General features: G+C 39.3%; 1 protein-coding gene across 1 annotated transcript in view; it reads left to right on the top strand.

Moving 5' to 3' along the window:
- Positions 1-15,688, top strand: part of HECW1 (HECT, C2 and WW domain containing E3 ubiquitin protein ligase 1) — a 249,366-nt gene that overhangs the window by 79,227 nt on the left and 154,451 nt on the right. Inside the window, exon 5 of the mRNA XM_068549881.1 lies at positions 5,500-5,669. Within this exon, the coding sequence (XP_068405982.1) occupies positions 5,500-5,669 (170 nt within the window). The remainder of the gene's footprint in view (positions 1-5,499; positions 5,670-15,688) is intronic.

Genomic DNA, 15,688 nt, shown 5'->3' with positions numbered 1-15,688 from the left:
TTATCTCAAGGAAAAAATTGCCAGCAATGAAATGTGACGGGAGATGTAAAATTAGCGACTAAAGAAGCAAGCCTGGAATGGTTGTGGAAATATAATACTTAGTAGTTGAATATGTATATGTTTAATTCACTATGTCTGTCAAGGAAAAATAAAAGTAAATACTGCTTAAAGTAGCATAATAAATTCCATGCCTCAAAGAAAGATGAGATAAAAAGATCATCAAATCTACAGCTAAGCAAAGCCCACAAAGTATCAAAAAGTTGACTAGATGCTGGTCACCTCCAGGTGTAAAAGTAGGGACGAGAATTCCGACAGCAGCTCGTTGGACAACCAAACTAAATAAAGATGGATAATACCAGGGGTACACAACCTACTCATGGATAAAGAATAGACATTGTGACTTGAAGAATGTGTGGAGAATAGATTCTACCTTAAAAAAAAAAAAAAGTTGAAGGACATAACACCCAAGAGGAAAAAGACAAGTATTTTGTTGGCAAATATCTGCTCAAGAGAAATAAGGGATTTATCACTCGTCTGCTTGTAGGCTATAAAATACAGGAAAGTACAGGACCTATTAAGTAAGAGGTCTAGGATGAAGAAAAATAGTAAGAGATTTCTTTGAAGTTCTTTGAAGCTAAAAGAAAGTCAAGTGTATCTGTTTCCTTTTGCTGCTGTAACAAACTACCACAAAGTTAGTGGCCTGAAATAAGACACATGTATTCACTCAGTTCTGGAGATCAGAAGTCCAAATGAATCTTAAGGGACTAAAATCCGGGCGTCGACAGGCAGGGCTGGTTCTCTTCTGGGGTCTCCTGAGAAGAATCCGCTCCTCATCTCTTTCAGGTTCTAGAGTCTACCTTCATGTTTTGGTTCGTGGCTGCATCACTCCAATCTCTGCTGTGTTGTCACATCATTTTCTCCTCATTTTGCCCCTCCTTCCTCCATTTTATAAAGACTCTTATAATTACATTGGGCCTAACTGGATAATCCAGGCTAATCTCTCCATCTCAATAAAGATCCTTCACCACATCTGCAAAGTCCCTTTTACCATGTAAGGTGACATATTCACAGGTTCCAGGGATTAGGTCATGGTCATCTGTGAGGGACCATTTTTCTGTCTATCATAGTCAAGGAGAGATTTAAAATAAATTCTAAAAGGTGCAATCACAGAATTCAAAGTGAGCTTTGAGAGCTTTTAGAAAGCAGTAAGAGCATACTCACAACTACAGAATTAGAATCAATGATACGGTAGACTGACTTGAGATTCTCTCCTAGAAAACATAGAAGAAGGGTCAGACCTAAAAAGGATAAGGAAGTAAAAAGATGGATGACATATACAGAGCCAATACATAGATATTTAATGTTTTTGATGAAATGATCAGAACAAATTGAAAGGAAATAATAGGAGAAAGGTTTCTTGAGTTGAATGTGATCTTGAATCTTTAAATTAGATTTTAAGGTTCTAAGGAAAAAAATGTATGTACAGAGACCAATATCTAGACAAATGCCAATTTTTTTAAAGAAATTTTCTAACGCAGACACAGTAGACATCTGAGTGGAAAACGCATGATACTTACCAAAGAATAAACCTCATGTTAATCTCAGACTTGTCTTCTTATCATACAGAATGCTAAAATCATGAAACAAAGGCTACAGAGTTTTAAGGGTAGCATGTTTTAGCCAAAGATTTCTGTGCCCACCAGGTTGTCATTTATGTAAGAAGGCAAGAGAAACACATTCTCAGGTTTGCTATGGCTCAAAGAACTTCACCCTTGCATCTTATCTGAAAGTAATATGTGAGCATCCACGCCAGCATACAGAGAGATAAATTTAAGAAGACTCAAGAACTGGAGATACTGCATATAATTGGACTGCTTTTCTTTTTAGAATTTAAAATGAGAAATAACCAGAAAAATAGATCATGGAATTGTCTCCTCTGGAAATTTTCCAGAATAGAGTAGACATGTCAAAGCAAGACTGTTGATGCAAATGCTTTACTTCTCAAATCTGTTTATATATTCAGTTTTTACCACTCCTTGGTGGTAATAAATTTCCTGTGTAACTACTATCCCTTTAATTTTCAGTGAATTAACACTTAACCTTAAAAATCATAAATGCAAATACAGATTTTTTTCACAAGTATTGGAGACAATTTAAATATTCAAAATTACCACAGAGCCAAATAATGAAATACTATATACTGTTTAAGAATTATGTATACAAAATGTTCTAAAAGACATGGGACATCCTTATGATATAATCCAGGCAAAAGAAAAAATTTAGGGTACAAGTTTGTATATACAGTGTGGTCGCAACTATGCAAAGAAAATTACTGAAAGGCCATAAGGAAGAAGTCTAGCAGTGGTTGCCACTACACAGTGCAATTTGAAATAATTTTAAAATTCTGTTTCTTTTCCTTCTATATTTAAAAAAGTTACAGTAGGCATCATGTTTACCATCAGAACAAAAAACTAATGCAGGAAAAAATGAGGGAAAATTAAGTATTTTCCCATTAATGTATCATTTACTGTTGGAAAATCACAAAACTCTGTGTTCTTATAGACATCCATTCCAACAATCTCATAGTTGAAGAAATTGAGACCTGAAGAAGTTGTTTTCTAAAGTTACAAAGCTCAATAGAGAGTGTTCCAGAACTAAAATTTGGATATACTGACTCCCAGCCGAATGCTCTTTTAACTCCTAATTAAATCCTTATTGCAGCAGGTTTCAAACGTTTTTACTCCGTGAAACATATATTTTTATAAGTATACAAATTGAACTTAAACTATAAAAGCTCACTGAAGGTCATGAAAGGAGGCATGAAAAAATGAAGAAACATATGTTCTTGAATAGGAAGTATTGTAAATTTACCATTTCTCCCAAAATTAATCTATAGATTTAATGCAATTCCGATCAAAATCTCAATTTTTTGGAGGGGAGCTGATTAAAAAATTAAAAGATTAATCCAGAAGAATAAATGTGTGACTGGTAAAGAAAGATGTTTTCTTTTGGAAAAAAGCAAGAACAGTAAAGAGTAACTACACTTATCAGGTATCAGACATATGATAAAGACATTATGCAGATTTAGATAAGTTGTTTGATGGAAGAGAATTTTTTAAAAAGACCCGTTTATGCTTGAGAATTTGACCTATGCCAAAGTTGTCATTTTTATAAAAAGGTAATATCACATAATGGTTAATAACACAGACTTTGGAATCAAAAAAGCAGGTTCAAATTTCATTTCTGACATTGACCAACTCTGAAGACCTGGTCAGGTTACTTAACTCAGAAACATCTATTTTCTCTTCCTCAAATTAGGGATGTAATAACTATCTTGTAGAGTTTGTGGTTATGATTAAATCAGATAATGTATTTGAAGGGCATAGAACGGTCCCCAGAATTTAGTAGCTAATCGGTAAATGGCAGGCAGTAGTGGTAGAGGTGATGAAGGTGATGATAGTCATTATTTTATGATGGATAAATCTATATGTCTGTCACACTCTGGGCCATATTCCCCAACACCAGCCCCAGATTTGATGATTCACTGGGAGAACTCAGCATGTAGTCATACTCATGACTATAATCAGTAGTCAATTACATTGACTATAATCAATGTAATCAATTACATTGAAAAGATACAAAGCAAATTGTGAAGGAAAAAGGTGCCTGGGATGAAGTTTGGAGGAAACCAGGCACAAGTTTCCACAAGTCCTCTCTCACTGGAGTCACACAGCTTGGGTTTATTTCTCCCAGCAACAGGTTGTGAAATACTATGAAATACTATATACCAGGGAAGCTCATTACAGACTCAAGAGCCCAAGGTTTTGATTGGGGGCTGGTCATACGGCCAGATTGCTCCTAACACCTACCAAAATTCCAGACTCCCAGAAGAAAAGCAGGTGTTCAGCATAAACCACGCAGTTTGCACAGACACTTGAGGCACAGAGAGCCACTCTTATCAATTGTGAGATGTGGGAACCCTCCTGAGATCCAAGTTCCCAGACCCTAGCCAAGGACCAACCTCAGAAACAGACCTTTTGAAGGAGAGAAGTCTCGGGCTGCTTTGTTACTTCCTTTCTGCACACATTCCCATGGGTGTAGCCTGGGTTTTACAAATTTCTGTGATGTTTGTACTTTCTAACCTTTATTCCGCCTCATGGCAGTATATTATAATGCAAGAGAGTAAGAATAATTTCATTATGGAGACACCCTTGAATCAACTCAAAATAACATTTAAGTAAATGCACATGAAAACTTCTGTACTTTTTTCATCGGTAACAAATTCCTCCAACACCTCACAACTTATACCATAGTTGAGAATCAGTTCAATGTATTTTTACCTGTTTCTTTCACTTATATATAAATATGAACAATTTTGGAGGGGAAATACTTTGATAATAGAAAATTTTTAATTATATTTTTTGATATCATATATTTCTAATAAATATAAGATGATTTCAAATTATCTCAGAACAGCCATAAACCATTATCACAAATGACCTCTCTCTCTCTCCCCCCGCCCGACACAGAGCATGAAATTGTACATGATCAGACCTTTTCAATTACATGGAACGGCTCAGTTGTCAAAGCCTTCCCTCCCGACCACATGGTCTCTCCTCAGAACCCTCCTCCCCGATGTGCATTAGCTCCATGGAGGCCATGTTTTTTCCTTTCCTCCAATGTCCGTGCTCTTTGCTCTTTTAATCCTCGCCTTTCTCTTTATTTCTTCTGATGCACTCTCTCCTTACTCAGTGAAAATTATATTTATTGTGAGGCTAGAGCCCTTGTTTTTCTGTCTTCACTTTGAAGAAGTGGTTCCTGCTTCCCTGGTGGCACAGTGGTTAAGAATCCGCCTGCCAGTGCAAGGGACACGGGTTCGAGCCCTGGTCCGGGAAGGTCCCACATGCCGCGGAGCAACTAAGCCCATGCGCCACAACTTCTGAGCCTGCACTCTAGAGCCTGCGAGCCACAACTACTGAGCCCACACGCCTAGAGCCCGTGCTCTGCAACAAGAGAAGTCAACGCAATGAGAAGCCCACGCACCGCAACAAAGACCCAACGCAGCCAAAAATAAAATAAAATTCACCTGGACACACTGAATTTTCCAAGTTGGATTTCCTCCCTCAGTGTGCACCAGGTTTCCCAAGGTGACCCTCAGCCCCTCACCCCAACCTGCCTGAGGAACGCCAGAAGCCCAGACCACTAGGGGCCAACGGTCCTCTCTTGAAAAGCATAGTGACCACAATGCCAGTCTTGACTTATTACAGGCACTTCTTAACCAAAACAATTTAATACAGTAAATGTTCATTTAAATCAGTAAACGTTCCATGTAATGGGTTCTGGAGACATATCAGTCTACATTTGTAGTGAGGTGGAAAATGGTCTAAAGATTGAAAAACTTTTTACATGTTTCAGATGGACTCTTCTCCTTGTGTGAGGCCTAATATAATCTTTAACCTTGCCAAAACACATGAAATTAAAATATCCTCTGTTTTATAGATTTCCAGGCCATGGGGTTGAAGAAAGGGATGTTTTTCAACCCAGACCCTTACCTGAAGATTTCCATTCAGCCTGGGAAGCACAGCATCTTCCCTGCCCTCCCACACCACGGACAGGAGAGGCGATCCAAGATCATCGGCAACACCGTGAACCCCATCTGGCAGGCCGAGGTGAGTGCCCGGGCCCTGAAAAGGAGCTTAAGGGACAGCAAAACGATTGACCCTGAAGCCCACATGCTACTCCCTCCCTCCTTGGAGCCCCAAACTCTGCTGCTAAGTTCATGGTTCTCTTGGTCCTGGAAAGTCACCATGTTCTCTTTGGATTACAACTCCTAGAGATCTTGATTAGTCTCACAGCGCGGGACCATGAAACTATTCATTGCAGCTACACTCAGTCGCCATACACAGTCAGCCTTCTGTATCTGCAGGTTCTGCAGGTAGGGATTGAACCAACCTTGGATGGAAAATATTTGGGGGAAAAAAAAATTCCAGAAAGCACAACTTGAATTTGCTGCACACAGGCACTATTTACCTAACATTACATTGTATTTGCAACTATTTACATAGCATTTACACTGTATTAGATATTGTAAGTAATCTGGAGATAACGTAGAGCATACAGGAGGGCGTGTGTAGGTTATATGCAAATTCTACGCCATTTTATGTAAGGGGACTTGAGCATCCATGGATCTTGGTGTCCTCAGCGGGTACTGGAACAAGTCCCCCAACATACCGAGGGACAACTGTAATAGCCTCTTGCTCTGATTCTGAGCTTGCACCTGAAAGCAGGACAGGAGAAGGAAGTGATGTGTTTTAATCCAAGCATTCTCATTCTTCCCACGCATGTGGTCCTTAAGCAAGAGTGCCAAATTTGAATTGTGTCCCTCTGGACCAGTTCCAGAGATTCTGAAACTGTCAGGTTTCCTAGGACAGGTAAATCAATAAGCCTTAAAATAACACTAAGATATGGGGTTGCATATTGTTTGATTTAAATTGACACGGAGGCTGATTGTTCATGCCATCTTCCTGGTTTACACAGTGCTAGGCAACTTGCTGGAGTTTCAGATAGTTTGTTTTATCTGATCCAGGCCCTTCTCCTCTCTTCCGTGTGTCTCCACCACCAGCTGGGAGCTAGGAGGTTCCTCAACAAAGCCTCATCAGGGTCAGCCTCACAGTGACTAAGTCCTGTCCTAGAGAATCAGCAGAAAGTTGTCACACCCACTGACTGCCTAGCTCCCTGCTTTAGCTTGAGGGTATAACCTGCAAACTGCATGGCTTGGGAGACAGCGGGGCTTAAGGCATGGAAATGCCACAGTATATAATGTAGGGGTTAAAAGTACAGATTTGCAGTCACTCAGACCTTGGTTCAAATCCCAGCTCGGCCAGTTGTATAACTTTGAGAAATCAGTTATCCTTAATCTGAGCATCAGATTATCATCAGGCTGGTGCTGATGGAAATGTGTTACTACTACCCTGGGCGCTCGCTTTGGGCAGGGCTCCTTCCTTTATTCTTCAAAGTAGATCATCTCTGATGCAGAACTTCCAAGCATCCTTGACAAGCAAGTGTAGCTATTTGGGGCCGAAGGTTTTTCATCGTCTCTTAAATTATACCACCTACTTCCTAGGCTTAATTTAGCCTGACCCAGGTTTTACAGAAGATCAACATTAGAGCTTTTAAGTGGCCATCAGGGAATAGAGTTCTTACTACTCTGGTTATCAACAGACTCTAAAGCACCCACAGGACCGCTAGCATGGAATCATGAATCTTAAATTATTTGTTTCTTCAGTCCCGGCTCTTCTCGCCAATTATTTATGGACTCCTCACTCCATTCCTGGAGATAATACAAGATGCCACAGGAATTTATAGCACATGGAAAAAAAAAAAAAAGCCTCTCTCTTCTAAAGAACTTTAGAGCAGCTTGTACTAAGACATTTAGTCATAAAGGTATTATAAGTCTCAAAGAACATTTATAAAATCCAGCACCATCAGAATATGTTTTGGCTAAAAATGTCAACTAGAATCCACTTTAAGTTCTGAAATTACTTCCGAATCTTTAGTTCAGATATACTTTGCTCTGCAAGGACACAGGCCAACTCTCACTCTTCCTCTGCTCTTGACCTCCTCGTTCTTTCCAGTGTGCTGTGGCGAAGGTCGGAATCCTAAGGTAAGTTTCACCACATGTCTCCCTGACAAGGCTCACACTGAGGATAACTGATTTCTCAAGTTAAACAGCAAGTAACTGGCTGAGCTGTCTACCAAACGTAAATCAGATAGCTAGTGGGAAGCAGCCGCATAGCACAGGGAGATCAGCTCGGTGCTCTGTGACCACCTAGAGGGGTGGGATAGGGAGGGTGGGAGGGAGGGAGACGCAAGAGGGAAAGGATATGGGAACATATGTATATGTGTAACTGATTCACTTTGTTATAAAGCAGAAACTAACACACCATTGTAAAGCAATTATACTCCAATAAAGATGTTAAAAAAAAAAAAAGAAGGGGTGTGGGGTTGAGAAAAAAAAAACACAGCATGGTTTGCGTGATTGCAAAGCTGTATTTTCAAACCCCTAAATTAGCTTACAGTGCCCAGAGGTCAAATGTGGGAGTCTCAGCCCCTGGGCAGAACATTCGAGGCCTCAGTGACCCAGCATTGCTCACCACTTGTATCAGTTGGGGATGCCTCAGGCTCTAAGCCAGAGGAAGCCTGGTCAGCTGTGATATTTCTCACAAACCGGAAGTCCAGAAGGAGGTGGTCCAGGCAGTACAGCTACTGAGCACGGCCACCGGGGACCCAAGCTCTCTGGGTCTTGCCACTGCACCTTAGCAGGTGGCTCTCGTCTTCCTGTCTTAAAGCCTCAAACCCAAGTTCCAGGTAGGAAGAAAGCAAAAAGGCCAAAGAAGCTTTCTCCTTGAAAGGCTTTGAATTACTATCCTGTAAGAGAAGCCCTATTACCTATCACAGGAGCTCACCTGGTTGGGAAAATCTAGTGTTTCGCTTCCCTGACTCTCTAGTCGGGAGGGCCGGGGACTAGACAGTTGAACATAGGCGCTGAATAAACCAGTTTATAGTGTCTGCAGTGTGCTTCGGCTTTACTCTCCAGCACCTTTTACCTCCAACATTACACTAAGGCCACTCTCGGTAACTGCTATCCCCCAGTGCCCCTTGTGCTTTCACATGGCTGCGTAAATTGTGTCTTTGCTTGTATCTACCTAAATTGTACCTCCTCAAGTAATCCAACCAGAGATTCCTGCTCATCCATCAATTCTCAGCTAAAATACCACCTCCTACCTGGCGCCCCATCCCAGGCCTCAGAAGGAAAGTGCTTCCTCCTCTTTGCTCCTTTGTCCAGACCTCTACATAGTGTCTTCTATTTGCACAGCTGTCTTCCTCACGAGACTTTGAGCTCTTCAAGGAAAGGCATCACATCCAATTTATCTTGATACCTCCAGTTCCTGGGCCTAATACTACTAGGTTCTATAGGGATTACTAAGCCAAGCAGTGTTCGAAACATTTCATATAATTAACTCATTTCATCCTCACAACAACCCTATGAAATATGTACTGTTACTATCCCCATTGAAAGATAAGGAAACCAAGGCACAGAGAAGTTAAGTGAATTTCCCAAGGTCACACAGCTGGTAAATGTCAGAACCAGAATTTGAACCAGTTCAGAGCCTGATACTGATCAGTTTTGTGCACAGGTGGTTGTGAATAAATTCTGGAGAAAATATCCATAGCTTATATCAGATACTCAAAATGATCATTATACCTCCTCTTATTTCAGGTTAAAAAAAAAATCAGTTAAAATTGACAGCATTGAGTGATAAGGCCAAAGGCAGTTATCAAAAGCTTAAATTGGTCTTTCCAGCTAATCATATGAGCCCCTCCTTCTGGAGGATAAGTTTGAAGGATAAATGAATTTTTTTTTAAATGGGGGAAAGCAAGGTGAAGTTCTCATGGCTGACTATTCATTCATTTAAGAAATATTTATTGTGCATGTACTCTGTAGTAGAAGTCGAAGCGGCAGGAAGGACACAAAAATGATTGATAGATAAGACCCTGCAGGCTAGTGGAAGGAGAAAATACAATGAAATAAATGTCCTAATCAAGGTGTGGACAGAATGCTGCGAAGCACTGAGGGAAGATCTCACAGAGGGTGTGCTCTTGGACTTGGGTCTTGACAAGTGGCAGGATATTTGGGGGGGGGGGGGGGAGGGCATTCCAGGTAGATGGAACAACATGTGCAAAGGTACCAAGGCACCCACAGACACTTAGGGGACTGTTCAGAAATGTCATGTGGGTGGAGCTTGTGGTGTTCTCAGATAAGAGATGGCAACTGGGCTGGGCTTATTTCAGTCATGCATATCTGGCGTGGTTTCCTGATTCCTTACAAATGTAAGCTAATGTTGGCTTCCGGGGTCTCACATTGCACCGTAGTGAGTGAAATGAAGATTCCCTGTTCCTGCAAGATTTCATGCAAGTCTTTAAATCTGTATGCAAGAAGGTAAATGAGAACTAAACTGTCCTACTTTCCGTATTTGTTGATTAACATACCAAGAATGTTCAGTGAGAAATAATCGAAGTTGCCTGCACTTAACAGCAAGAATACCCTTTAATGTGTAGTTTAAATGCTCAATTTATTTCTTTGATTAATGTTGCTTTAAAGTCTTATGTGATTTTTTTCAAATTTATTCAAGTTCAAACTGGAAACATATTTTTGCTAATTAAAACATGATAAATCTGAGAAAAAATAAAGTTACTGTCAGAAGTTTTAAATGAGGAGGGAAAATTGAGAGAAATACATGTTAGACATAATGCAAACTAAAGAAATTAAAAAGAAGACTTCCATGGTGATTGATTTATCTCCTCTTTTTTATTACTGTGATTAGAAGCTGTTTTCACTCCGGGAACACTGTCCTTGATTTTTAGGTCTGTTTACTTTCCAGTATGGATATAATGAGCATTTATAAGATTATAGCTTCACAGAGAAGTTAAACAGAAACAGCAGCAACTAAAGTGTCTCGGGTTATCTGTTCAGAGTGCTTATGTAGACTGTATATTTGTACCTCTAAGTAAAACAAGGAACTCCTAAAAGCAGAGTCTCAGAAGCATCAAGCAGATGGAGCAAATATTAAAATCAGGCCTGGGGCCCTGGTGTATAGTAATCTCTACTCCATTCTCCCTGTCTCTGCCCTCAAAGCTGGATGGATTAATCCCCATACATGCACTACTCCAGTCTGGTCATAAGATTAAAAGATTAGGTAGATAAGGCCTGGCCTTGTGGAACTTACATTAATGTGAGAAAAACAAAACAAAATAAATAACAAGATAATTTCAATGGAAGACAAGTAACAGGAAGGAACCACCACATCATAATACGATGTGTTTGATGGAAAAGAGCTGCCGTAGATAGCGGTGGTCCAAGAAGGCCTTTCTGAGTTGCTGTCACGTGAACTGAGAAGCCAGACATACAAAGACCTGGCCGGTTGTGCATTTCAGACAGAGGAAGCAGCTGGTGTGAAGTCCTGCGTATAACGAGTTTGGATGTCTAAGCAGGAAGGTCACGGTGGCTGGAGGATGGCAAGTGCGGAAGGGATGGGGTGGGGTCTAAGACGAAGTTGGAGAGAGAGGCAGGGACCAGCATGTTGTAAATTCTGGAAAGTGGTTGGGATTTTATTGTAAATGTGGTAAGAGGCCATTGGAGCAGGGGAGCATCACACTGATTAAAAGTTTATAAAAATGGTCCTGCTGCTATGTGTGGATCGGATTATAAAGAGGCTAAGATGAAAGCAGTGGGTTTCGCTTCTGGCTCTCATGGAGCAACATGTTGGCGCACTAACACAAAAACACCTAGAAAAGCCAGATAAAATACAAAACTTAAAAAATGGTGATGACATCTGAGAATGGTTTAAACAACCAGAACTCACGCAGTCAGGCTCCTGGAGAGAAAGGAATTGCAAGTGAGCCAGCTTTCTGCTACTACTTTTTAGAAGAGGGATAAGAAAGTAGGCAAAAAGCTACTGAAGGTCAAAGAGGAGTTTGCTGTAATCTCACAGTACTGAAAAGGCAAACTAGGAGTTCTGGATCCTCCAAGGAGGAGGTGGCCTAGAAAACCCCAGATTCTCACGTGGACCCCTGGCTAGCTAAGTACAGGATCAGGGCCAAGCTATGGTAGAAAACTTTAAGACAGCTCAGACAACTCAGTCAGTCCCTCATTAAATAAAATAATCTGACCCCACTAACAATAAAAACAGACACATGGAGGTTTATTATTGGAGTCATTAGACATAGATTTTAAATACTTTTTATGTGTTTTTAAACTTAAAAAGCTAGACATAAACAATAAAACGGTAACTATAAAATGCCCTATCTTGAAAATTAAGCAGGAAAAACTCCTTAAAAATCTGACTCAAAGAAGAAATCACAACAAAAACTAGGAAATATTTTGAGCTAAATAACAATGAGTATATGACATATCTAAACTTGTGGGATGCAGCTAAATTAGAAAAGAAGAGCTGAATATCAGTGTTCTGAGTTTCCATGTGAATAAGCTACAAAATTAAGAGCAAATCAAACAAAAAGAACAGAGGGAAGTATACTAGTATAATGAAGATAAATGCAAAAATCACTGAATTAGAAAACAAATGCATAACAGAGAAAATTAACAAAAATCAAAATGTGTTTTTATATTTATTAAAAAGATAAGAGAATATTATAACATTTATGCTAATAAATTTGAATGGAAAATTCCTAGAGCAACATATCTTACTAAACTGATTCAAGAATAGACAGAAATGCTGAGTAGTCTTTTATCTCTTAAGGAAATTTAGTATGTAATTTAAAACGTTTCTACAAGGAAATTCCTAGGACAAGGATTGTCACTATTGAATTCTCCCAAACATTTAATGAAATAACAATGATCTTGTAGAAATTTTTCCAAAGAAAAGAAAATTGTTTTAAGAGGTCAGCTTGTTTCATAAGACCAACAAAACTTTGATACTAAAATCTGACAAGGTCAATACAAAAAATGCAAATTACAGTCCAAGCTCTCTCATGAAAATCTGTGCAGTTATCCTAAATAAAACATTGGCTAATTGAATCCAGGAATATAAAAGGGCTAATACTTTACCAAATTGTGTTTATTCCAAGAATACAAATACTAAAAAAACATCAGTCGATGTAGCAGTTTCTCTCTGGCACCAGTGAACTCATCATTTGCTGAACTCCAGCTGATCAAAAAAGGGACTAACTAGTTGTCTATGCTATGGTTTATAACAGGCAGACTTCCCGCAAATCTGCCAATGGTAAAACACCCAGGACGCGATTAGACACAAAACTTGTTCACAAAAGTGTGCCAACGTTACCGGAAGTTCACCTAATTTCTAGTTCATGAACTTCCCTCCAGTATCTGGAATAATAACTGATTAGGACTTCAACCAGATCTGCCCTTCTGGATCACTGCTATTGATTTTTTTGTTCAAAGTCACCAAGCTGTATGCTCCCCACAGCAAATGTGCCAAATGATACCCAGTTAGGAAAATCGCATATGGAGAATGTGCTTAAAAACTGTTGATAACATAATGGTAAACATTTCATTCTCTTAAAAAAAAACAACAGCAATCTTCCTGTTATTGGTAATTATGAGTATCAGAATTTTTTTCTTAAGTATATAACTGCAAATAGGAAAAAAGTGCACAGACGCAGGCTTTGGCATTGTTTTTTTGATTTTTCAATTGTAGTTTTTTTTTTTTGTCTCTAATACGCCTTTCATGATTATTTTTATCTTTATTATCTTTATTAGGAGATAACTTACATGATAAATACAATTAATTACATACAAGTGAAAAAAAATGCATTCACTTAAAACAATTTGATGAACGTTGACAATTTTAGATGCCCATGAAACCACACGACATTAAAGACACAGAACATTTCCATCGCTCCCAAAAGATTACTGGTACCATTTCACAGTTCCGACCTGATTTCATTCCTGGCCGCTGTCAAATTCTGAACTATTTCTTTTATCATAATAGACTAGTTTGCATTTTATATGAATGGAATCCTACAGTGTACATTCTTTTCTTTCTGGCTGCTTTTGCTCAGGATAATGTTTTTGTATTCATCTATGCTGTTGCATACATCAGTAATTTGTTCCTTTTACTGCTGAGTACCATTCAGTTATATGGCTCTGCCACTGCCGCAGACCGGCTGCAGAAAGCTAGAAGTTCCTGGCGGTGAGGGGTAAGGAACTGAAAAGCACCAGTATGGGGTCAGAAGGGCCAAGACAACTGATGGTTGCAAGGCGAGTTTATTCAAAGAGCATGAATGTATATATAGGTTTAGTATGGAACGAATATTAGGCAATAAATCAGTAAACCTTGTATTTCCACATAATTCTGTCGCCACTATCTATGCGCCGCTATCTATGCGTCAGCATGCCTTATGGGCCATTCTTTGGAGATACAGACTTCCTCCTCAGGGCAGCACATCCTTCTTCTGGGGAACAACCAGGGGCTCTTAGATCCAGAGCAGGCACCTGGAACGAAACTGGCCGCAAGCCATTTTCCTTTTTTACGCTCAATACCGCAGCGTCAGGAGTGCATACCAAGAAAGAGACAAGCAGTTCTCCGGAAAGCAGAAAGCTGAATAAGCTTATAGCTTGGGGGCCACCACATGCCACATATTGTTTATCCACTCACCTGTTAATGGACATTCAGATTGTTTACAGATATTGACTATTGTGAACAAAGCTGCTGTGAACATGCAGGTACAGTCTTTCTCTCAGGAAATACCTAAGGGTGGAATGGTTGGATCATTTTGGTAGGTGAAAACTTGCCAAAAAGTTTTTCAGTGTGATTGCACCAATTCACATTCCCACCAGCAGTGTTTGAGAGTTCTGGTTGCTCTGCTTCCTCATAAACACTTGGTATTCTCTTTTAATTTCAGCTCTTCTAATAGATGTGAAGTGGTAACTTACTGTGGTTTCACTTTGCATTTCTGTGACGACTAATGGTATTGATCATCTTTTCATGTGCTTATTGGCCATTTGTACATCTTCTCTTAAGAAGTATTTGGAGATGTCTAACTTACTGAGATTTGAGAGTTCTTTATATATTCTGATTCAAGTTCTTAGTCACACATATATTTTACACATATTTTCTCCCATTCTGTGGCTTGCCTTTTTGTTAATGGTGTATTTCAAAGAGGAAATGTTTTTTATTTTTATAAAGCCCAGTTTATTAAGTAATTTTCTCTTATGAGTCATGCTTTCTCCATTCTATCTAATAAATCTACCAAAGTTAGCAAAGATAACTACTAACTTTCCTCTAGGGGTTTTATAGTTTTAGCTTTTTTTTATATGCCTCTAGGATTCATTTCCAGTTAATTTTTGTGTATGGTGTGATGTAAGGATTGATGTTCATTTCTTTCCATATGGATGTTGAGTGGTTCCAGCACCCTCTGTTGAAAAGACTTTCCTTCCTCCTTGTACTGTGTTGGTACCTTTACCAAATTTCAATTGAACAAATATGTGTGGGTCTGTTTCTGGGCTCTCTATTCTATTTCATTGAGCGATCTGTCTTTCATCATTATGACTCTGTCTTGATTACTGTAGCTTTCTGGTAAATCTTGAAACCAGTAGTAAAAGTCTTTCAACTTTGTTCTTCATTTAAAAAACTATTTCAGCAACTTTCAGTTTCTGGTTCCACATGTAAGGAACTTACAAGTTGCCAGTCCATTCTAACAATGATGAAAAGCTGAACAGACTGAAAAAATCAACATCTCTGCTTGGATTTATAAGAGAGAGGAGGACACAGAGTAAACTGGTCTCCAAGACTGAAGAGACAGAAAGGCAAATACAGGGAGTCGTGGCTTTACCAGAGCAGAGACTCTCAGCAAAAACTACCTCAGGAATCTGTGTCAGGGTAGGAAAACCCAAACTGTAATTGATGAATTGCTAGAGAGACAGTGTGCACAATTTTGACAGTTAAAACTTCCAGGGGAATCCAGTTGTAGGGTGGAGATTTACAATATTGTGAGATTTACCTCCAGGAGCTCGACTAGGTTCTCATAGTAAATATAAGAAAAATCCTCTCATGCTTCCAGCACAGGGAGGGGACAAGGAACCGTTTTTTAAATAAATCACAGCACTGTGTTCTTCTTAACAAGGCCTGCACTAAGGAAATTATTTAAC

The sequence above is a fragment of the Eschrichtius robustus genome, chromosome 8 (genome assembly GCF_028021215.1).
Source record: "Eschrichtius robustus isolate mEscRob2 chromosome 8, mEscRob2.pri, whole genome shotgun sequence".
Taxonomy (NCBI): domain Eukaryota; kingdom Metazoa; phylum Chordata; class Mammalia; order Artiodactyla; family Eschrichtiidae; genus Eschrichtius; species Eschrichtius robustus.
This window is presented reverse-complemented; position numbering and strand designations above follow the sequence as displayed.